This window comes from Peromyscus leucopus, chromosome 2, assembly GCF_004664715.2.
Source record: "Peromyscus leucopus breed LL Stock chromosome 2, UCI_PerLeu_2.1, whole genome shotgun sequence".
Lineage (NCBI taxonomy): Eukaryota > Metazoa > Chordata > Mammalia > Rodentia > Cricetidae > Peromyscus > Peromyscus leucopus.
Window position 1 is genome coordinate 154,435,140 of NC_051064.1, and position 22,702 is coordinate 154,457,841.

At 49.3% G+C, this 22,702-nt stretch overlaps 2 protein-coding genes across 5 annotated transcripts in view; one reads left to right on the forward strand and one right to left on the reverse strand.

Annotated features, from left to right (window-relative positions):
- Noc2l (NOC2 like nucleolar associated transcriptional repressor) lies at window positions 1–12,817 on the forward strand. The gene is made up of 19 exons (XM_028891401.2): window positions 1–96; window positions 204–362; window positions 1,263–1,437; window positions 1,520–1,648; window positions 4,124–4,244; window positions 4,332–4,422; window positions 4,622–4,700; window positions 4,988–5,098; window positions 5,370–5,483; window positions 6,355–6,543; window positions 6,708–6,847; window positions 7,634–7,745; window positions 8,709–8,822; window positions 9,233–9,334; window positions 10,452–10,595; window positions 10,715–10,828; window positions 11,105–11,243; window positions 12,070–12,159; window positions 12,411–12,817. Exons 1-19 carry the CDS (start codon window positions 71–73, stop codon window positions 12,509–12,511), a joined length of 2,250 nt encoding a protein of 749 aa, XP_028747234.1. The 5' UTR covers window positions 1–70; the 3' UTR covers window positions 12,512–12,817.
- Window positions 12,298–22,702, reverse strand: part of Samd11 (sterile alpha motif domain containing 11) — a 19,352-nt gene continuing 8,947 nt past the window's right edge. The window contains exons 5-14 of one of the 4 annotated variants that reach the window (XM_028891398.2): window positions 22,106–22,197; window positions 17,526–17,615; window positions 17,225–17,359; window positions 15,575–15,734; window positions 14,623–14,738; window positions 14,431–14,509; window positions 13,846–14,354; window positions 13,568–13,686; window positions 13,302–13,412; window positions 12,298–13,183 (exon numbers count right to left, since the gene is read on the reverse strand). In XM_028891398.2, coding sequence (XP_028747231.1) covers window positions 12,941–13,183; window positions 13,302–13,412; window positions 13,568–13,686; window positions 13,846–14,354; window positions 14,431–14,509; window positions 14,623–14,738; window positions 15,575–15,734; window positions 17,225–17,359; window positions 17,526–17,615; window positions 22,106–22,197 — 1,654 coding nt within the window. In that variant the 3' untranslated portion in view covers window positions 12,298–12,940. Of the gene's footprint in view, window positions 13,184–13,301; window positions 13,413–13,567; window positions 13,687–13,845; window positions 14,355–14,430; window positions 14,510–14,622; window positions 14,739–15,574; window positions 15,735–17,224; window positions 17,360–17,525; window positions 17,616–22,105; window positions 22,231–22,702 lie in introns of those variants that run through there. The other 3 variants (XM_028891397.2, XM_028891400.2, XM_037203318.1) reach the window with 3 other exon arrangements.

The window sequence follows — 22,702 nt, forward strand, 5'->3', positions numbered from 1 at the left end:
TCGCGAGAGGAAGTGTGGCGGCGCGCGGCATTCTGGGCCCGGAAGCGTGGCGCACGCTGTTTTGGACATCATGGCCGTGTCTCGCGCTCCCAGGAGGTGAGTTGAATAAGTGAGCTGCCGGATCCCTGGCAGGCAGTCGCTCCCAGGGTTCTGTTTCTAAGGCTAGAGGTCTGGCAGAGGTTGTGACCTGATATAACCCTCAGGCGACTTGCGGAGCTGACAGTGGACGAGTTCTTGGCTTCCGGCTTTGAGTCCGAGTCTGAATCGGAGCTGGAGGACGTCATGGAGGTTGCGGCGCGGGAGAAAAAAAGGCGAAGAGTCTTCCCTAGCCCGGAGCAACCGGGCTCGCGCACCTCACCCAGGTGAGAGCCTGCACTATCCCCGGCTTCGCCGCACGGCGATCTACTTCCAGTAGTTCTTTGGTCCCGCGCTGTTGCACAGAACCGTGGGTCAGCCGTCTTTGCGCCGAGACCCGCAGTGTAGAAGGCTTTTTGTTTTGTTTCTTAAACCAAGAAACGCACTTGGTCCTGGATAAATCAGTGGTTGGCATGTGTTGAAGGGAAAACCGGATGCCGGAGGACGTGTTTGCAGAACGTCTCTGGGTGGGATGCAGAGGTGGGGGCAGGGCTTGATATTAAATGATGGCAACTTGAGCGGGAACTGCAAAGTACTTAAAGTGAACAGCCTTTAGAATTAGAGTGTGGCTGTGGCGGAACAACAGACCCAGGAAAGTAGCAAGCGATGACTTACAATGAGGGAGCCTGATTCTGTAAGATCTCTTGGTAAAATGGGAAGCTGTCCCAGGGTTGAGCAGTAAAACGACATTAGGTAACGGGAGTGGGGGTGTCTCAGATGATTGTAATTGGAAGAGTTGTGAGTTGCAAGGTTGGAAATGGAGAGTTTTGAGGGGGAAGCTCACACATAGTTTGGAAGTGTTGCTGTAGGAGAGCTAATAACTTTACAACAATGGGGTGAACATGGTGGGTGCATGGCTGGTCTGGAAGAACCCTGATTATATGCTACATTTGAAATGATTATGTTGAAACAATATCAGAGGTGCTGTGTGTGTTAGTATGGAAGACCGATGAGCCTGATGATTTATCTATGGAAAATCTTCCTGCTTGGTCATTGGTACCTACTGCGAAGGGAACATAGTAATATCACGGCCTCATTGAGGCAACAAGCAAGCTGGCTGTGTGGAAGGACAAGGAACTCCTTCCCTTTTGGTTTTTCACTGGCCTTACTGACACCCACTTTCTCAGCCCACATAAGGGATGTGCTTCTGAGCACAAAGACCAGCTCTCTCGACTGAAGGACAGAGACCCTGAGTTCTACAAGTTCCTGCAGGAGAATGACCAGAGCCTACTAGACTTCAGTGACTCTGACAGCTCTGAGGAGGAGGAAGAGCAATTCCACTCCCTGCCAGACATGCTGGAGGTGAAAACTGGCAGACCTGAGCAGTGGGATGCCTATGATCTCTATACCCTGCCCCAAATTTGTCCTCTTGTATCTGGTACAGGAAGCAAGTGAGACTGAGGAGGATGGAGGAGAGGACAGTGACACATTCCCCAGAGGATTACAAAGGAAGAAGAATGAGCCTGTACCAATTACCCTTGCCATGATGGAGAGATGGAAACAGGGGGCCATGGTGAGAGGCAATATAAGCTGGGTGGCTGGATCTCCACAGGCAGGAATCTGTCCTTACTTCATTTGAGGCATCACTGTGTAGGAAGAGTGTGTTTCTGGGAAGTACACAATAAGGGTCGTTCTGAGTGCCAGGGTCTTCCAGCTGCATCTCCTTAGTTACAGTGCATAGTCCTGCCCAATTTCTTCTTCTCAATCTATTAGGGTTAGGGTTGGGCATTTGTTTCCTTTTCTGTTGCTGTAATGGGATACCACACACTGGGCAGTTTTTGTTGTTATTGTTTTAATTTTTATTTACTTATTGTGTTTCACTGTAGCTAGAGTTTTCCTGCCTGGCCCACAGTCAAGACAAATCACTCTCACCTGCCAGTCCCACAGCCGTTCAGACCCAACCAGAGACTTATATTGCTTACAAACTGTATGGCTGTGGCAGGCTTCTTGCTAACTGTTCTTATAGCTTAAATTAATCCATTTCCACAAATCTATATCTTGCCACGGGGCTCGTGGCTTACCGGCATCTTTTCATGCTGCTTGTCAGGGTGGCGGCTGGCAGTGACTCCTTCTGCCTTCCTGTTCTTTTATTTCTCCTTTCTGTTAGTCCTGCCTATACTTCCTGCCTAGCCACAGGCCAATTAGTGTTTTATTTATTGACCAATCAGAGCAACTTGACATACAGACCATCCCACAGCACAGCCAAGTGCAGACCATCTCAGACACCTGCTCTCAGGCCCGTGGTCCTAATCATCCTCTATGTGGACCTGCTGGGTAAAGCCACGAGAAACCCGAGAACGGGCTCCCACAGAACATACAGAACATCCCACAGCATTTCACCTGTATGTATGTAGGTGTACCACATGCATAGATGGTTGTGAACTACCATGTGGGTACTGGAAATTAAACTTGGGTCATGTGGAAGAACAATCAGTACTTTTTTTTTTTCTCTCGAGACAGGGTTTTTCTGTGTAGCTTTGCGCCTTTCCTGGATCTCACTCTGTAGACCAGACTAGCCTCGAACTCACAAAGATCCACCTGCCTCTGCCTCCCGAGTGCTGGGATTAAAGGTGTGCCACCACCGCCCGGCCTCAATCAGTACTCTTAACTGCCAAGCCATCTCTCCAGCCCTAGACTGGGTAATTTGTAAGGGAACTTAATTGACTCACATTGCTAGAGGTTGACAGATCTAAGAGTATGGTAATGGTCTTTAGTAAAGGCCTTGTGTCGTGATACTTCTTCAGATCTCTCTCTTTTGGGTTGTTAGATATCAAACCTAGGAACTTGTACATTCTAGGCAAGTGTGCTATCCTGAGCCCTATGTCTATTGTTTGTTTGTTTTTAGAGACAGGGTTTCTCTGTGTAATACCCCTGGCTGTCCTGGAACTCACTCTGTAGCCCAGGCTGGCCTTGAACTCACAGAGATCCACCTGGCTCTGCCTCCTGAGTGCTGGGATTAAAGGCATGCACCACCACTCCTGGCTTCTTTTTTTGTTGTTGTTTTGTTTTTGAGGCAGGGTGTCGTTATGTAGTTCTGGCTATCCTGGAGCTATGTAGACCTGTCTCTACCTCCTGAGTGCTAGGATTAAAGGTGTACACCACCACACTTGTCCCATATGTTTATCTTAAAAGTCTGTTAATGCCCTCATGGGATCCTGAACCTCCTCATTTCTTGTAATCTTTTTTTTTTTTTTTTTTTTTTGGTTTTTTCGAGGCAGGGTTTCTCTGTGTAGTTTTGCGCCTTTCCTGGAACTCACTTGGTAGCCCAGGCTGGCCTCGAACTCACAGAGATCCGCCTGCCTCTGCCTCCCGAGTGCTGGGACTAAAGGCGTGCGCCACCACCACCGCCCGGCTCATTTCTTGTAATCTTGATTGGTTTCCAAAGACTCTATTTCCAAATACCACCATATAAATTTAGATATTGGATTTCTACTACATAAGCTTTTAGGGACATAGTCAGACTTTTATCATTATTTGTTCACTGAGGAGTGAGAAATGAAGTCAGGGTCCTTTCAACAACTTCACATTTAATTTAGAGCTTTTGAGATTTTTGCAACAGGATATCATTATGTAACCCTAGTGGCTAACCTTGAACTCTGTGTAGAGCAGTTTGGTCTTAAACTTATAGCAGTCTTCATGCTTTGCTTTTCCAATGCTGGTATAGACATCAGCTATCATGCTTAGCTCTTACATTGGTTTCTCCAATGAAGGGAGTGAAAAGGGAGAATTTCCATATACTTTCTGGAGCATATCTGTAATATATGATTCTCACCCCTTCCTCCTCCAACTCCTGAGGCAGACTTCCTATTCAAGTGGGTTAAAGGCTCAATTCCTTTTTGTTGTTGGCTTGTGGTCCAGTGATCTTAGTCCCACTATTGCCCTGGGCTTGAGATTGTGATTAAGGAACACCTTTTCAACTTGGAGCAGGTTCCTGGAGCCAGGTACTGTGTACTACTCTCCTAGTGATCTCGATCTCTTGCCCCTTCAGCACCACCTTACTCCCAAGCTGTTCCATGAAGTTGTGCAGGCATTCCGAGCAGCTGTAGCCACCACCCAAGGAGACCAAGAAGCTGCTGAGATTTGCAGGTTCCAAGTCACAGATAGTGCTGGTAAGCTGGGGCCAGGACACCTGTGTTGGGCTTCATTGTGATATGTACATTTGTTAGATGGGTGAATGACACTTTTGTTCCTTACAGTGTTCAATGCTCTGGTTACTTTCTGCATTAGAGATCTCTTTGGTTGCCTTCAGAAGCTGCTGTTTGGAAAGGCACTAAAGGATAGCAGCAGGTGAGGAGATGAAAGCTGGCGGCCTATGTAAGGGGCGGGTGTCTGTCTGAGCTGTGCTCAAGAAGGTCCTGATAAGCCTCTGTATCTACCAGCTGTAAGGGGCCCCTTAGCTTTTGTGTATGGGACCAGATTATATGCCCTTGTGCCTGGGTAGACTTGTGTCTGAATTGCAGCAATGGGGTGGGTGTGGTTCCTGCAGGATGCTGCTGCCATCTAGTAGCCCACTCTGGGGGAAGCTCCGTGTGGATGTGAAGACATACCTGAGTGCAGTTGTACAGGTACTGTTTTGGTGGATAAAGAATCCCAGGAGGAGGTAGGTGGTGGTGGTGCATGCTTTTAATCCCAGCGCTTAGGAGGTAGAGGCAGGTGGATCTCTGAGTTTGAGGCCAGCCTGGTCTACAGAGCGAGTTCCAGGATAGCCAAGGCTACACAGAGAAACCCTATCTCAAAAAACTGAAAGAAAAAAAAAATCCTAGGAGGCTTGGTCATGTCTGGTAGTCTGGTGCTCTCTTTTACTCCAGACTTGAATGAGTTTGAGCCTCATTGTTCTCTTCTGCTTCTTTAGCTGGTAACCTGTCTGGCTGAAGCCACAGTATCTGCAGCTGTCCTGAAGCATGTCAGCAGCTTGGTTCCTTACTACCTGACTTTCCCTAAGCAGTGCCGAATGTTACTCAAGGTGTGTTAGCCCATCCTTCTCTGTTGTTGTAGCTAGATATGCATATGGTTGCCTTTCTTGTCCTGCTCTTGGCTAGGGCAGAGGCAGCATTTATGACTATATTTGGTCCTGCTGTTTTCTCTATACCCCACCAAGGGTCCCAGTCTCAGGAAGCTCTCTGTCCTTTCAGGGCAGCATAGCTTAGTAATGTGAGACTAGGCTCCACTGAGGCATGCCAGCTAGCCATGGAGGATTCTAGGCCAGGAAAAGCAATGATGGATCTCTTTCTCAGAGGATGGTGGTTCTGTGGAGCACGGGTGAAGAATCTCTGAGGGTCTTGGCCTTCTTGGTACTCATTAGAGTCTGTCGGCACAAGAAGGAATCCTTCCTTGGTCCCATCCTGAAGGTAATGTGGATTTTCTATCTGTTCATTAAGATCTGTGTTGGGAATCAGCCTGAGTGCCTGGCAGACAGTGTGTGTAGAACTGACACCAAACTCTGGGCTGATGGGCCCATAGATCAGTTTTCTTACTAGAAAATAGGGTGGTGATGGAAATACGAATCCATGCTCTTCTGGGTTCTACCTGGGCTCTGATACACTAACTAGGAGTTTTGGGAGGGACAAGGGGGCTCTTTTCCCCTAGGGATAAGAATGTTATATCTAGCCGGGCAGTGGTGGCACACACCTTTAATCCCAGCACTTGGGATCTCTGTGAGTTCAAGGCCAGCCTGGTCTACAGAGCAGGATCCAGGACAGGCACCAAAACTACCCAGAGAAACCCTGTCGAGAAACCCTGTCTTGAATACCCCCCACCCCCACCCCCCAAAAAAAGAATGTTATATCTAGAAAATAGGATTAGGTCTCAGGCCACAACCAGGATCAGACCCTGCTGTCCAGCTCCAAGCCCAGGGTGGCCCTTCTGCACATGGAGATCCCCTGGAGTCCCTACTGTACAGCCTTAGCATGAAGCAGAACATATCCTTTACTTCCTAGTTCTTTAGTCCTGTCCTTGCCTATTCCTCAGCTTACCTCTCTCTTATCATACACCTTCCTCTCTTCTGCATATCTTTTATATGCCTGAGGCTGGTGGGTGGAAGTATGTTAGCTGAGAAACATCAGTCTTGGAGTGCTGGGAACCATACAAGAAAGGAGTCTGCAGCTGAGTGGTCAGGCTGTTTGGAATAGCAGTTATGGTGGAAAGTCCTAGGTAGTGGCAGGTGGCTTGGAATGGAGTAGTGGTTGCTCAGGTGGCTCTTAACTTTGGTTTGTCTGTCAGCAAATGTACATCATGTATGTGAGAAACTGCAAGTTCACCTCTCCCAGTACCCTACCCCTCATAAGCTTCATGCAGCGGACACTGACTGAACTACTTGCCTTGGACCTCAGCATCTCCTATCAACATGCCTTCCTCTACATCCGCCAGCTTGCAGTCCACCTGCGTAATGCCATGACCACAGGCAAGAAGGTACACAGTCAGACCCTTCCAAACAAGTAGCCACACCCAGCTGGAGCCTTGGGGCATGCTGGGTGCCACCTTCTATGGGGGAAATAGCTCATACTCTGGGGAGAAGCTTTGGGTGATTCTGGCAGGGAAGGATGAGCCTTAGGAGTGGACTCCACTTTCACCAGGAGACGTACCAGTCTGTATACAACTGGCAGTATGTGCACTGCCTCTACTTGTGGTGCCGAGTCCTGAGGACACTTGGTTCCAGTGAGGTTCTACAGCCCCTGCTCTACCCTCTCTCACAGATCATCATCGGCTGCATCAAGTGAGTTCAAGGGCAGGTCTATGTTAGATTGTCCTGGGGGTTGGGGGCAGTGAGTTCCTCGGGGTATTGGCAGTACTCTTGGTATAGGGCAGAAGTTTCTAATCTGTCAGCTTTAGTGGGCCACGTTGTACAAAGAATTTTCTTGGGTGGGCACACCTTAAATATTAGAGCTTTTGTGTCTGGGTTTTGGTGGTTTCTGCCAAAGGGTCCGAGAAGATGAACTGGTTGTAGATTTTAGGCAGATGGGCTTTGCAGTCAGCCTCCACTTAGGTAAGTAGGTTAGCTGCCCACAATGCAACAACCATGTGTTCTGAGGCCTGCTTGGGCTCTTGTGCAGTTGAAGGGTTCTTAGAACTTTTGGTATGCTGTGAATGTGCTGTATACCTCTGCCAGGAGGGGGCTTTGGCTTCTGTGTCCTTTTGAGCTTTCTTCTGACACTGAAGACTGAAGGAAGGGAAAGGGGCAGATGGTACAAGAAAACCCAAAAGCAGAGGGTGGAGAAGAAAGGGAGGTAGGAGTGAATGAAACCAAATTAAAGCTGGATTGTGTCTCTCAGTCCCTCAGCTGAGCAGTGGGGCAGTACCCAAGTCCAAGCATTTTGTTATGTTTGGTAACTATTAAATTACTATTTCCCATTAGTGCTACCCTGAGTACTTACCCTGTAGGAATGACTAGGACCCTCCTGTAGTTGGAGCTTGTGAATAGGGAGGGGTCAGAGGCAGTGGGCAGCTGATGCTGGTGTTTGGGGCTGGCTACCTGACTAGGCTCTGCTCTTTCCTGCTTCAGGTTGTTGCCCACTGCCCGCTTTTATCCATTGCGCATGCATTGTGTGCGTGCCCTGACGCTGCTGTCCCAGACCATCAGCACCTTCATTCCTGTTCTGCCCTTCATTCTCGAGGTAACTGTGCTAGGCACAACTTGGGTTGGACTCACAAATGTCATTTGGAATCCACATCTTCTCTGTGTCTGTCAGTGGTGCCAGTATAGGTTTTGACTGTAACCCTGTGGCCCCTTTGTCTAGGCACATCTTGCAGATCTCCTGCATTTAATCTTACACTTAATATGACACCTTTCTTGTTTTCCTGGATAGCCTTCATTCTGACCTCTACTTTGGTTCACTGTTCCTGGCTTTGCGCTGTTCAAACCAGGTGCAGGTTTCCTGAGAAAATGACCCACAAAGGTTGAAATCAAGCTCTCTGCTGACAGGGGGTCACTGCCCATTCTTTAACTTATGAGTAGGGTAAAAGGGGGTATTGAGATCAGCCCAATATACTAGTTAGCATCTTTTGCTCAGACTAGAGAAAGAACGTTTCCCACCCCCAGTTTGTCATTAATCATAGCTAGTTCAGCTGCCAGCAGTATTCTGCTACGTGAATTCTCTTGTCAGGGGCTTTCCTATAGAACCTTCCCTCTCTATGCTTCTTCATGTATGTACATTGTACCTTCTTGGTTTACCTGCTCTATGTGTGGGGTCTCCTAGTAGTTGGGGAGGTATCCTTGGATCAGGATAGGCTCCCACTACCCTCTTTTCTTGGGAAGGCCAAAGTGCATAGCCTGCAAAGACTAGTGAGGTATGGGAAACAGTCCCTCCTCTGAGACCTGTCTCTCTCTTCTCTGTATTTCTTTGTTGCTAGTTGTACCCACAATGCCTGGGATGCAGCTATTTCAGTCCCAGGCCCGTATACCCACTATCTCCAAAGGTGGTTCAATGTACACAGAAGTCCTATGGTTGCCTGTCAAGAGGCTCAGAGCTCTGGAAGGTGGTCAAGATCTGGAGGCTCTGTGGGCTTTGAGGCTGTCTTTAGTTGTACAGCCTTTTCTTGAGGGATCTCATTGTGTTGGGCTGACACCCTGTGGGTAGATTTTCCAACAGGTGGACTTCAATAGGCGTCCAGGCCGCATGAGCTCCAGACCCATCAACTTCTCTGTGATCTTGAAACTGTCCAGTACCAACCTGCAGGAAAAGGCATACCGGGTAAGGCTGGCTTAAGGCCTTCTGGAAAAGGGCCTTGTTTTAGTTGGCTCACAAGGACTTCAGAGGCTATTGAGGTACAAGAGAGGGATTGGCATTGTGCAACATTTGTGGTTTCTTTTGAGACAGGATCTCTATTATGTAGCCCTGGCTGTCCTGGAAGTTTTTGTGTAGATCAGACTGGCCTTGAACTCACAGAGATCCACCTCTCAAGTGCTGGGCTCAAGGGGTTTCTGTTGTCATAGGCCAAATGACTCTGTAATTCTAGGCCCTGTGAATCTGGGTATTGCTTGGGGAGGCTGTAAGTACTGTGTTATAGCCCCCATCTTGGAGATTGAGTAGAGTTAGGGTGAAATATAAGATCATGAACTCCTGGGCTTCACCATCTGATGAGTTTGGGCCTGCCCCCTCAGGATGGCCTTTTGGAGCAGCTGTATGACCTTATCCTGGAATACTTGCACAGCCAGGCCCATTGCATTGCCTTCCCAGAGTTGGTGCTGCCCACTGTCCTACAGGTATGTGCTCAACACTTCACTCCCCTTCCCTGGCCAGACCCCTTGACAGCCTCTTTGTGGCTAAGTTGAACAATCTTTTAGTAGGTTTGTCTTCCCCTTGTATAGAGGAACAAAGGAAAAGCTTCCTTATTCTAGTCCTACAAGTCCAGTAGCAAAGCCATGCTTATCCAACTGCCTAGCAGCCAGATCCATTGGGGCCATTGCAGGGGGAGAGTGATCATTTGGCTTGGTAGCTTGAAGAGCTTCTCTCTGGGGACTGTGGAGTTAAGTTGTGAAGGATTATCAGCCACTGACAAAGTTGGGTCAGGCCTGAGTAACTTAACCAGGATCTCAAGAATTTATAGGCCTTTCCCCAGGCTGGCTGGAGCCTTCTGTGGTTTAGGGCTACCTGTGGAAGTCTAAAGCTTGGGTTGGTCTGGTGCCCATTCTACTTTCCTAGGTGGTCCTGGGGGTGAAGTGTAGTTCTCCCTCTTTTCAGCTCTTTCTGTGCCCTTCATGAGAGTCTGTTTGCTCAACTCAACTATTTCCCATCTTAGGCACTTCTCATAGGAGGGGACTATTGCTGTCCCAGTCTGGTACTGTTGGGCTTGTTGGGGTGGGGGCACTGCTCATACCTGAGCTATACCTGGCTCAGGCTCACATAGACACAGGTATATGTGTGAAGGCAGAAGTTACATACACAGCTGTGCACATGTGCTTGGTCCCTGTTGGTTGTATAATGTGGCAGTGGCCTCCCCCTATGTCTTCTTAGCTGATGATGTCAGGTAATTGGGACACATTTACTTTTGTGCTAAAGGTCCTAAGTAAATGGATGTGTAGGTCTAGAATAGGGGTCAGCAGATGTTTTTCAGTTAAGATCCAAATAGCAAAAAAAGTTTATGGTTTTGTGGCTCCTCACAGCTCTTCAGCTGCTTACCTCTCAGGCTGCTGCAGGAGCACTCAGAGAAGCACATGAGTAAAGGAGCCAGGCCTTATGCCTGTGAGACCTAATTAACAGATTGATAGTAGGCCCTTGTGTCTCCTTGTGATTGCCACATGGCTTTTCACTGCCTGGACCCCCTGTGAGGTGGGGAGTAGTCCTGTCACTGGAGCTATACTGCATCCTTCTTTTCTGCAGCTGAAATCTTTTCTCCGGGAGTGCAAAGTAGCTAACTACTGCCGGCAGGTGCGCCAGCTACTGGAGAAGGTGCAGGAGAACGCAGAACATATCCAGAGCCTTCGCCAGAGAGTGACCTTCAGCGTTTCTGACCAAGTGGCAGTGGTGGGTTGGGACTTGGCATCTGGACTGGAATGATACTGCCTGAAGTCACCAGTTAGGGTGTGATAGATGTTTGAGGGTTTTCTGGGGTGAGCATGGTCTTGAATTTACCCAATCCTTAGGATGCTTGGGAGAAGCAGGTCCGAGAAGAGGGGACCCCTCTCACCAGGTACTACAGCCACTGGAGGAAGCTGAGGGACCGTGAGATCCAGCTGGAGATCAGTGGCAAAGAACGGGTATGGCTGGGATCTGGGAAGGTGACCTAGTAGAAAGTGGCCAAGCAGATTACTTGTAAAGGGGTCTGGGTTGGAGTGAAGTTGGAAAAGGAAACAACAGCAGGAGGGAAAAAGGAATGAGTGAAGCCTGTAAAACTGCTGTTTACCTCCAGGGCATCTGAGTTCCATGTATGGCTGCAGGTGGTACCTGAGGTAGGGCTGCACTAAACTAAGCTCGACTCAGTTCTCTTGGCCTCTCCCTATCCCCATCTGTTTTTCTGTTTCTGATCCCTGAAGCTAGAAGACCTGAACTTCCCTGAGATCAAAAGGCGGAAAGTGGAAGAAGACAGGAAGGATGAAGACAGAAAGGAATTAAAAGACCTATTTGAGTTGGACAGTTCTGAGGGAGAGGACAGCACAGACTTCTCCCAGAGAGGTGAGCCTGAGGTGGGAGTGGTTAGGAGCTGTGTATCAGGGGAGGTGTTTTGTGTCTGGCTGGTGGGCAGACCTGTGTTGTGTTTTGTTTTTAATACATTTTTTTTTTTTTTTTTTTTCGAGTCAGGGTTTCTCTGTGTAACTTTGGAGCCTGTCCTGGAATTCTTTCTGTAGCCCAGGCTGGCCTTGAACTCACAGAGATCCTCCTGCCTCTGCCTCCCAAGTGCTGGGATTAAAGGCGTGCGCCACCACCGCCGGGCTTTGTTTTTAAATTTTTATGTCTGTTTTACCTACATGTATGTGTATCACATGTGTGCCTGGTGCCCACAGAGGTCAGAAGAGAATGTCAGATCCTTTGGGACTGGAGTTAGAGACAGTTGTGAGCCACTATGTAGGTGCTGGGAGTCAAACCCAGGTCCTTAAACCAATGAGCTCTCTAGCCTCCAGACCCTTTATTTTTTTCTTCTTTTAGTCAGAGTTTCTCTGTGTAGTCCTGGAAATCGCTCGATAGACCAGGCTGGCCTCCCAACTCACAGAGATCCTCCTGCATCTGCCTCTCAAGTGCTGTTATTAAAGTACCACTCATTGGTGCCGTCCTTTTTGAGCTGGGGATTCATTATTGGTAGTTGTCACCATGCTGGGGCCTCCATATAGGTGGCAGAAAGGGTTAGTGGTCCCTTGCTGCTGCTGAGACCTGTGGCCCTGGTGGCTGTCCAGACAGGGCTACAGGGCTAGCCAACTCTCCCGTGTAGCTGTTGCCTTGCTGCTGCATCTGGTGTTATGTGTGTGTTTATGTCCGTGTGAAGCACGTGGTTCTTCATCTGCAGGAATACCTGGGCTCCTGGAAGCTCACCAAGGAGTGAAAGAGGAAGACCAGGAGGAAGATAATGAAGAAGAGGGTGCCAGCAATTCAGAGGGTAAGTTGTTTATGTTGTGAAATAGACTGGCCCTGGAGTCTGTGTGGAGGTGAGGCCATGAGAAGACAGCTCTAATCCAGGTCTGTGCCCCTCCCTGGGGTACCAGCTACTATATACTCAAAGACTCTAGCAGCCAGCTATAGCACATTGATAAATTTAATTAATGCTTTGATTAATTAGTGATGAATAACTGCTAAGGCAAGCTTCTTCATGATATAGCAGAATTTATGTAGCTTCTTTTTTCTCTGTAGATGAAGACCCAGACACAGGGGTGGACCCAAGTGAACTGTGGCAGCTGGCTCAGGGGCCACAGGATGAGCTGGAGGATCTTCAGCTCTCAGAAGAGGACTGAGGGTCTCCTTACAGGTCTTGGAGGCTCAAGGCCAACAACGTGCGGCAAGAGGGCAGTAGACAGGGCTTTATTGTTACAGCACAACAGAACAAGTGTACTAAGAGCCATTTTGCCCTGAAAGGGAACTGGTTCTGCATAGCCTTCTGTTGCCCCAGCAGGAGGCTAACCCTGACCTACAGAGTAGTCCCAGTTCAGAGCGGGGCTGGTGGCTCCACAGCCTCTCCACTTTGTCTGTCTTTGGTTTGTCTGCAGACCTCTGCGGTTACCCCTAGAACGTTTTTTATAAATTCATTACTTTCCTCTTAAGCCACATGCTTTCCTTTTAAAATATTCTTGGTGTTTTTTGCATCTAAAACCAAAAGGAAAAAACACTCCGGGATATGGACAGTTTCATGGGTATCAGGGAGTATGATGTTGCCTGCTAGATAATTAGAGAAGCTGGGAAGGATCTGAGGCTCCTGGGAGCAGAGCTATGGTCCCTGACCCATTCTCCTGCTTGGGTGAGGCTCGGCCTGTGGGCAGGTGGGCCCCCTCATATGGGGAGGTGGTGGTTGCAGGGGACAGGAGTTGCTGTCCTGGGCTGAGCTCAGGGGCTTGCAGGCTTGGTGGCTGCAGTGGCAGGGCCACAGGGAAGCTGGCCATATAGAAGACACGGCCCAGGCGCTTGGCCACCTACAAAGAGATGAAGCTGGATGAATACCTGCCAGATAAAGTGGACTGGGAGACCATCTCCAGTCACAAAGAGCCTTTATGCCCTCTCTAGATTGATGAAAGCAATGGCCATACTTACTTGTGCTCTGATCTTTAGGGCAGGCCCTAGCTTCAGTCCCATAGTATTCAGAAGGTGCTCTTCTGTAAGTAGAGGCAAAGTCTCTCCATCTATTCCTTGTTCTCTGAATACCTGGGGACAAGATATGCCCACAGAATAGAGTTGTATGTCTTCCATGAAAAATGATTCAGCAAAAGGAATGGCCCTTTATGTTGAGTGTGGAGACTGGGAAGTTGCTCAGAACAGGGCCTCCCAGCCTAGCCCCAGGGACCTGCCACTCCCCTCACCCTGGCATACTCGCCACAGCCAGACAGGCCCCCCACGAAGTTGCAGACATCCTCTACAGTCCATTTGTTGACATCCTCAGGGGCTGTGGTATCATCAGTGAAGAGTCCCCCCATGGTGCCTAGAGATGGAAAGTATGTCACTAGGGCTTGGACTTTTCTATTCCTAAGCATCCTTCCCCATGGGATGGCCTTCCTTTTAATTGTTTAAAGTTCTTGGTTCAATGACAAAGAATTTTTCTCCCCATGGAACCCGTCAGTGGGCTGCTAGGGTTGCCCACCTGTGTGGAAGTAGGGGCTGACTGCCCCACAGGGGAATCCCAGGGGCAGTGGAGGGGGCATTGTTGACCCTGAGAGAGGCCCCTTTCCTTCTCTGGTCCCTCCTGCTGAGGCTTGGCTGGGAGTGGAGGCCCCGCCCCTCACAGCTGCCATCTCAGGGTCCTCTCCATCTGAGTCCTTGGATGGTTCCTCAGAGACCTCTTGAGCCCAGAGGCCAGTTCCTGTTGTCTCCTTAGATTCGCTTGGCCGGCCTGAGGCAGCACCAAGACTCCCCTTTTGGGGCCGGCTTCGGGCAGACTCCTTGGGTGGGATAGGGGGTCCTGGGCCTGGGGGTCCCTGAGGTGGCAGTGCCAGTAGTGGTGCTGAGCTGTGTTTCAAAACCAGCATGGAGCCTCGTCGCTGGAGCTCATCTGGGCCCTCAGGGATACGCAAGGCCACTTCGGGTGCCAGTAGCTGTGGGCGGTGAGTGCTGCTCAGTTCTTTCTGCCTAAGCAACTCCGACATCTCCAGCCTGGACCAAAAGGGCAGACAGCGGGAGTCAGCCTGGGCATTCTTAAAATGACTCCCACTGGACTCCTGGTGCTTACCGAGCTAAGCTCTGCTTCCGAAGAAGCTCCTGCTGCCGAGCTAACATCTCAGCCTGGGCAGCTGGCAGGAAGCTGTAGCCTGGGAGAAAAGAACATTCAAGCTGGACCCTCTGCGCTTCCTTTATCTATCTGCCTTCTCCTAAAGAGGGCCTACAAGGACACAAAAGGCTTACATACCCGCCTGTTTCTCACCTGGGGTCTGACACAGAGCTGTGGGCACCCCAAAAAATGGAGGTCGGAGGTGGGAGCCCAGGGCGATGTGGGGGGCATTCTGGGGTGACAGCAAAGGCGGTGGCTGTGACAGCTCCCTGTGGACAGCAGAACAGTGAACACATGCCCAGTTCTATTTGTGCACCCCCCCCCTCCCGCTTTCCTGTAACCGCCTCCGGGTGCACCCCCTGCCGCCGCCTCTAATTGCCGACCCCACAGGCGGTCATTGAGTCGCTGGTTATGGCTTCGGGTCGTGCACTGCCCCTGTCCAAGCTGGCGGCGCCAATTAATCTCCCCGGCGGCGCGGAGGCGCTGACCCTGTGGGTGGAGGCGGCTGCAGCGGTAATTACTGGGGGGGGGGGCACCTCTCATCCTGAGCCATCCTGCGCAGGCGGGGAGGGGCACACGATGGGGTAATTAGCCACAGTCTGGAGATGGTGGCAGGCAGCTGTAGATGCTGCGGTCTGTGGCCAGTGGGATGGAATGGGGAGTGTTTAGGAAACCTAGGGCCCCTGCCCAGAGCTTTCCTTGGTTCCAATAGTCCGCTGTGGAGACAGTCTCTACAGAGTTGTAGTCCCGGCCCCTTCTGTACTCAACTCTTCAAATTCCAGACAGTAAATTGCTTACTCCTTGCCTTCCTCAACACACCACCAATACTATCTCAGGGCACCTCTGCTAGGCTGGTCCCCAGTTGCTCAACAAGGGAAGTGGAATCAAGGGTGGGCATTCCTGCATATTCTTTCCCAGAAACGTTTTCTTGCTCAGAACAGCTGGTGTTACCACCCTCTTGCAGTGGACCTTGAACTCAGTGCATGCAGTACCCAGACATATGTGATAGGGGACTCAAGGGAAAGGTCCAGGATGTGGCCTTGACCTTCTCAAGTTACAAGCACAGAGAATATGGGACCTTGCTGAAACACTACCACCTTAGTACCTTTCAGAGAAGGATGGGGTAGCAGCTGGAACTGTTCCCTCCCGGTGCTGAAATAAGCCTTGCTTCCGTCGACCTGCTGTAGATGAGGGCAGGTGTACTTCCAAGCTGCTTGGACTCCTCAAAGTTGCAGTTGCCACTTCTTGCCGGACCCTTATCAGATCTGGGAACGGAAGCAACAACAGTGACCCAGATGTTAAGCTCCCCTAGGATTTCCCCTTTCTATCTTGGTTATGGGGCATTGACCCAGTGAAGCCAAGGACAGAATGGGAGGAGGAGACTTTCACATGTCCTGAGCCCTGTTTTGTGTCACTGGGGCTGGAGGAGGATCAGCAGGGAAGAGAGTTTGCAATAGGACCTACAGGTACACCTGGGCAAGTGAACTTGGGAAGGGTATGAGCAGGTCAGTAATCACAAGGAGCTGGGAGAGAAGGGCTCCAAATAGATAACTTGGTGTTTGCGTATTGGTGTTGATGTGATAGAGGCTGGAACCTTCACAAAGATGGGCTGTGCAAAAGTCAGAGTGTAAGGGCACAGCGCTTTTCTGGGAGGTCAGTGGGACAAAAGTTAGGAGGGGACCTCAAATAGAAAGCTGCCTAGGTGACTTCTTTATAGATAGGAGACAACAGGATGAACTAGTATGAACTAGTCACTCATTAAGCAATACATAGTACACATGGCCATGATAGCAGACACTATTAACTAGCAGTAACACATGGTCACAGTCCAGCATGATTGTGATATATGCCCCATTGCACTCAGGATGGGGGTGTGGGGGACACTTGTAGCCCCTTTAGTCCCCCTAGTTCAAGCTCCACTTTTCTACTGCTCCACTGCTGCCTGTTTATAAATTAATTGCCTAAAAAAGGGGAGGTTGGTCTGACCAGGGCTTGAAGCCAGCCCCACCCCCGCCCCACACCAGCCATGCTCTGTGCAATGGTGATTGACAACCAGCTTGCCTGTACACCCTCTTCTACACAGACCAGCAGAGCTGGGAAAGCAATTAAAAAGAGGGATTTTTAAATTATTAACGTTTAGTGAATTATTCAGGTTCTTGGTGCCTGAGCTTCCCTGGGGGACAGTGCCTTCTGTAAGAATCGAAAATTCTACTCCCTTCCCTTCTGCCAGAAAAGACAAGATTCTCCAATGTTGCAGCTGCACAGGGTGTCTTACTATTCCTAGGTAGCAAGAGTAGTGCCTCAGGCTGAGCTTTCAAGCAACCTGAGGAACTAGTGGCCACATCCCACCTATGGTACAGCTTCCTTTTTCTGGGCTGCCTTCCTGCCTTGTCTGCCCCCCAACAACAGAAACCTTGGAAAGGTCTGACATAGTATCAACATGACCACAGATTTGTGGTACTGCACTGACTGCTCTGGGAGTGAGGAGAACCTAGCATAGGCCACAGAACCCACATCTCTCCTGTGTCTCACCCTCACCTGTGCTCTCCTCTCCCACTCAGGGATGAACAGTGGAGGACTGAGGTAGCTAGGCTATATCACTATCTGGAGGCCCTCCTAGGTATCCAGTACTGGTCTTGGTGTTGACCTCCAGACATCTAGGTCCTTTTCTTGTAACCCTAGTACACAGGATGGAAAGATAACAGAGGGTTGGCACATCTGAGGTGGGAGTGCTGAAGGTGGTGGTAGCACATACCATGGCTGGGGATGCCCAGTTGGTAGAGACGTTGAGTTTCCTCAAAAGGGCCAGCCTCACTTAAGGCTGACATGAGCCGATGATAGTGGTCCTCAGGAGCCATTGTAGACTCCAGCTCTGGCAGCAGCAGAGTCTCTATTGGAAGGAGCACATGGTAAGTGCGTCTGGATAGTGCCAAGGAAAAGTCAAGGCCTCTCTTATGGTTTCTACCCAAGGTCTGAAGAACCTTTCAAGATGCAGGAACTCATTGCTCCCTCCCCTTTCCTATGACCTGCCTCCCTTTCCTTGGTCAAGCTCTCACCTTGGGGGGACTTGCTTCGGACCTTCTTCTCTGAAGAGCAGTCACTGGTAATGTAGGAGGAGCAGCCCAGTCTCTTGCCCAACAGGTCACCTGTAGAGAATGGAGTGAGCCCCACCCAGTGCTTCATGGGTTGGAGGAAAAGCTACCTCTACCTTAGCTCAGCTTGGAACCCCAACCACCACCAACATGTTCTCCCTGGCAGTTAAGGCCTTGCCCAACCTGGTATCCCAGGCCAGAGGACACCATGATAGGTGGATGTGCACATTACAAGGACACAAAGCAATCCTGATGCTGGCCCTGGGCATGTAATAGAAGTAATGAGAAGTTCACACCAGTGTTTCACCAGGCAGTCTCCTGTAAGTTCATGTGTGTCCCCAGCCCCACTTTGGAGGAATTGAATGGCTTGCCTTTGTCTCCTAGGATAGGCTACTGTGCAGATGTGGGGGAGGCAAGTCCAGAAGGCATACTTAAAATCCCAGCCTACTTCATTTTGGATCTTCCGAACTGCTATAGGCCACAGGAATATATTATAAGAACTCAGCTGGTTATAGCAAAACCACTACCTGAAGGGATCAAGGAATTCCTTCAGAGGAAGCCAAATTCCAAGGGAGCATTTGGAGTTATTTGGCTTGTTATATATCAGCTGTCTTCTGTTATGAAAATCATGTGTGCCTTCATAGCTTTCCCAATTGCTTTTTTCCTAAGAATTACTAACAGTGTGGACTGATTGCTATCTGGACATATATGTTTGAGGTATTTGGAGAACAACCTCAGGGAAGACTTGCTTCCCTCAGGCCCATCCGTTTCTTATCCTTTTAGTGCTGGAATCAGATACCTCCCTTAGCCACATTCAAGGACTAACAGGAATGACAGTCCAAATCACCACATAATAAGTCTCCTGAAATTAAGGTAAATTCCACATGGAAACACCGCCTAGGTCAGGTGGACCTTAAGTAATAGCTTTGCACAATTTAGCTTTGACCCTCCTTTTCTTCTTTTTTAAACAAAAAAAATTTTATTAAGATATTTTCTATTGATTTTACATACCAACCACAGATTCCCCTGTCCTCCCTTCTCCCATCCGCCAGTCCTCCCCCACGATCCACCCCTCATTCCCACCCCCTCCAAGGCAAGGTCTCCCATGGGGACCCTCCTTTTCTTACAGCCTTACTAACTTTATAGACCTCTAACTCCTTACCTAACCACTTCTAGGAATATTTATATAACCTTCTGCACTGACAGCTATGCAGAGCTAGAACTCCGGTTCAAGCCTCCCTGTAATTATCATCATTGGCAATCTGGCCAGGTCCATCCCCAGACAGAGGAAAGTACCATATCAGAGATACCTCTGTACTCTCTAGAACAGACTTAAGCATCAGACTGCCTGTTTGAGAAGGCCTGGTGGATGTGCCAATTAAGCTTAACTTTCTCCTTTCCAAAGTCTTATCTCTAGTTATATATCCACCCTTAACAATTAACTCAGAGTTCAAGGCCAGCCTGGTCTACAGAGCGAGATCCAGGAAAGGCACAAAGCTACACAGAGAAACCCTGTCTCAAACAAACAAACAAACAAAAAAACCCAATTAACTCAGAACTAAAGGGTTCCAACTTACAGGTACATCTAGCTGTGACAGTGGTTGCCTAGCCAAGTTGCCTAGACGGAGCACACTTGCCAGAAATGGCAGGAGCAAAGATAGCTTGGAGAGATAAGGGTCAAAGAGATAAAAAAAAAAAAAAAGGCAGTTTTATTTTCAGAGAAGGGGCTAGAGGTATAAGGAGAATGAAGAGAGGATAGTGAGGATTTTGGCTGGAGAGGATTTTTGACTAGAGAACTGGAGGTCAGGATGGAAGATGAGGAAGAGCCAGACAGAAAAGTACTAGTACTAAGAACAAGATGAGAAGGACCTAGATGAGGCAGAATTAAGACAAGAGAATTAAGATAGAACTTAGAGGGAACAGTAGATAAAGGAAGAGAGAAATCAGGCAAGAAAGGAGCTAGGCACGAGAACAGAACTGAAGCTGTGTAGATAGGATTTTATCTCAGAGGAATAAAGTAGACAGACAAAGAGCTTGATGTACTTAGATTCATTTACCGAAAATAATTCTCGCTGTTCATAGTTTTCTCTTCTGAGCCCTGGGAAGTATAATATTAAGGCTGGTCCTTTTAATATTATACAAGATCCAACCCTGCCACCAGGAGCTCAAGTTCTTCCCCGAGTAGCCTTTCTGCTACACTTGTGACACAGAAAGGAAGCCCTTGTCTCCTTGGCAGTATCTGCCCACTTGCTCATCCAGGCTCTAGGCCCTTGAGGGTACTCCTGAACAATTCACCCCATAGTGCATAGCCTATATGTGCATCAGGCTAGGCCCAGCCTCAGCTTCCAATATCCCCTGTAGGACCCAAAGATCATACCCCACATGCCAAACCTCTAAACACTGCTACCCAGCTTCCTCCTGAGCTCCTGCCATGAGGCTGGGGTATTTGCTGAACAGCCCATGCCATCATGATTCCAGGCTAAATGTTGCTGTCTTTGCCCTCCTTATCCTCAGCAGCTAGGGGAGTATGAAAGAACAATTCCTTGGGGGATCCAAAATCTCCATGATGCCCAGCAAGTGCTGTTTTCACAGGTGTGTCCACCAAAGTTCTACCACCAGCACCAAAGCTGAATTTAATTTTTTAAAAATTTCCTTAATCTGCCATTTTTATCAAACTGGGGAAGTGTGGCAACAAAAATGCCAATCAATCTCCACATAATGGCTGACAGTATGGTGCTAATAACTTACTGATCTCAACTATTTCACTGCCACTGGTCTACCTGGCCATCTCAGCCTCTTCCTCTTCCAAAGAGAGGGACAGCACCCACTGTTTGGACAAGAGTTTCACCCATAATATCTCAAGACAGATGGATCCAGCAGACTGATGAAGGGTATCTGGCTGCACCTGGGGCCACCAATAGTGTATCAGAGACCAGTGAGCAGGAGGGACAGCAGCTGATCTAGGCAGGGAGGAGGGTCCCTTAGGTCTGTGTGGCCTGGTCTCATTCACTCTGTACCTGTTGTTCTTATCCCAACCCACACATCCCCTTAAGGGTTAGGCAAGGGTGCTTTTCACAGCAGTCTGTCCCTACTTTAATAGTGGGTACCTGCAAGCTGAGAGAGAGAGAGAGAGAGAGAGAGAGAGAGAGAGAGAGAGAGAGAGAGAGAGAGAGATTGATTCTATTTCTGGAGTTAGGGTAACAACCTGGTGGAGATAATCATGGAGTAGAGGCACCTCAAATAAGATCTAGTCCTGTGGCAGACTTAATGAAGCCACATTCACTCTCAGCACACCAGGGTGCTGCTAACAGCAGGCAGGCAGTGTAACTGTGGGGAGATGCACAAAGGGAGCATTGGCACAGTGAAAGACTGAACCTCTATAGAAACTGAAAGCCCCTAGGAAGTAGGGACAGGACCCTAAGAGAATGCATAAGTGAAACCTGGGCACAATACACACTCCCATAGTTGTGCACTCTATGAACCCCTGCGTGAGGAGTGGCCAGACAGATGACTAAACATCACAGAGAGACATGTATGTGTAGTACACAGACATCATGCAACATATGATGCCTAGAGAAGTGCACACACACACACACACACACACACACACACACACTTGTGTATCCAAGGAGGTCTCTCTCCATGTGCAAGAACAGGGGAGGGCCTGTGAGCTCAGAACATCTCAATCATTATAGATTCCCTTGGATCTACCCGATCAATGGGGCAATTAGATTTTATCAGCTACTTGCTCAGCTGCTTCCACCCAGCTAGGCCTCCATCAGGTCCCTAGCTGTTCCAGAAGCAGCCCCCTACTAGCCCACAAAGCCATTCAAGCAGATGGGGCTTTGCTAAAGATGTCCACTGTGGTGTACCACACCCAAGTCTTTCCAAGCACTGCAGCTACTACCAGAAACATTCCTAGAAGCCCAAGAGAGAAAGGTCCTTTAAGGCTCCCGAAATTCAGGTGCACCCTCACTTCAGCCTTATGGCCCACTTTACTGAGGGGTGCCATGATCTCTTCAGTCTGCCTCTCTGAACTCCTGTGACTTTCAGCAGTCAGCTTCCTTGGTGGTTCTGGGAACCCTAGTATACTTTGCTCACCTTGCTCCGGTTCAGGACCTCAGGAAGGCAGAACCCAGGCTGCACATGTTCTGTGGGTAGGAGGAGTGAGCACACTTCTGCTACATGAACCATTCTGATCGGGCAGTTCTGAGTTTAGGAGAGGCTTACATAGTATCTGCCCCTTTGATGAAGGGTTGGAGGGTCTCAGCCATTTTAAACCCACTCCACCAAAAGCCACAATGGAGCAGTCTCTGCTGTAGCCCTGTCTGCCTGGCTGTCTGGGATTAACACAATTACCATCACATGTAGCCCCAGGGGAAAACCAGCCTTCCCCTCCCCCCCAACTCTGCTGGCCTCTGGCTGCCAGCCAAAGTGCTCAGTGTCCAGAGCTGCTGATTAGAGACTTGGGGAGGACATTCTTCAGTCAGGATAGCTGTGCCCCAGAGCCCCACTCTACCCTTGGGATCTCTTGGATTTCTCACCTGCAGGTCCAAGGCCAATCTCCACGTTGCCTCTCTGGAAGTCACAGTGGCTTGGATGCTCAGGCATAACGAGGTGGTGGCTTCGATGTACGCTGGATATAAGGGTGGGGAGGTTGTTGTCCTGGCTGCAGCAGAGCAATACAGACCAAGCCATGAGCTGCCTCATGGGTTGGAAGCCTGGCACATTGTCAGTATGAGGGTACATGACTTGTGAACAGTATGCACCAAGTATACAAACCCAGCTGCACACCTCTGTGTGAGACCACTAACAGTACACATGTGTATGCCCTCTAAACAGACCAAGGAGAAGCCAGGACCTGGCACTTAGACCCAATTGCAGTTCTAGGGCAGCCCCTCCAGCTATACTTCTTTGCAGAGAAAAGTGTACCCCTACCTGCCTTGGAGGGCAGCCTGAAGAGAGGGTAAGCTGTCATATATACTGCCAGCTCTGGCAGCAAGAACATGGCACATACTCCTTAGTGTCTAGCTCTTTTAAATAAGGAAACTGAAGTTCTGACCAGAGCTCTATAACTGACAAAACTCATGCTCATTAGCAGAGTGCCACCAGGTGTAGGTGACACACCAGCCGGGGTGGGT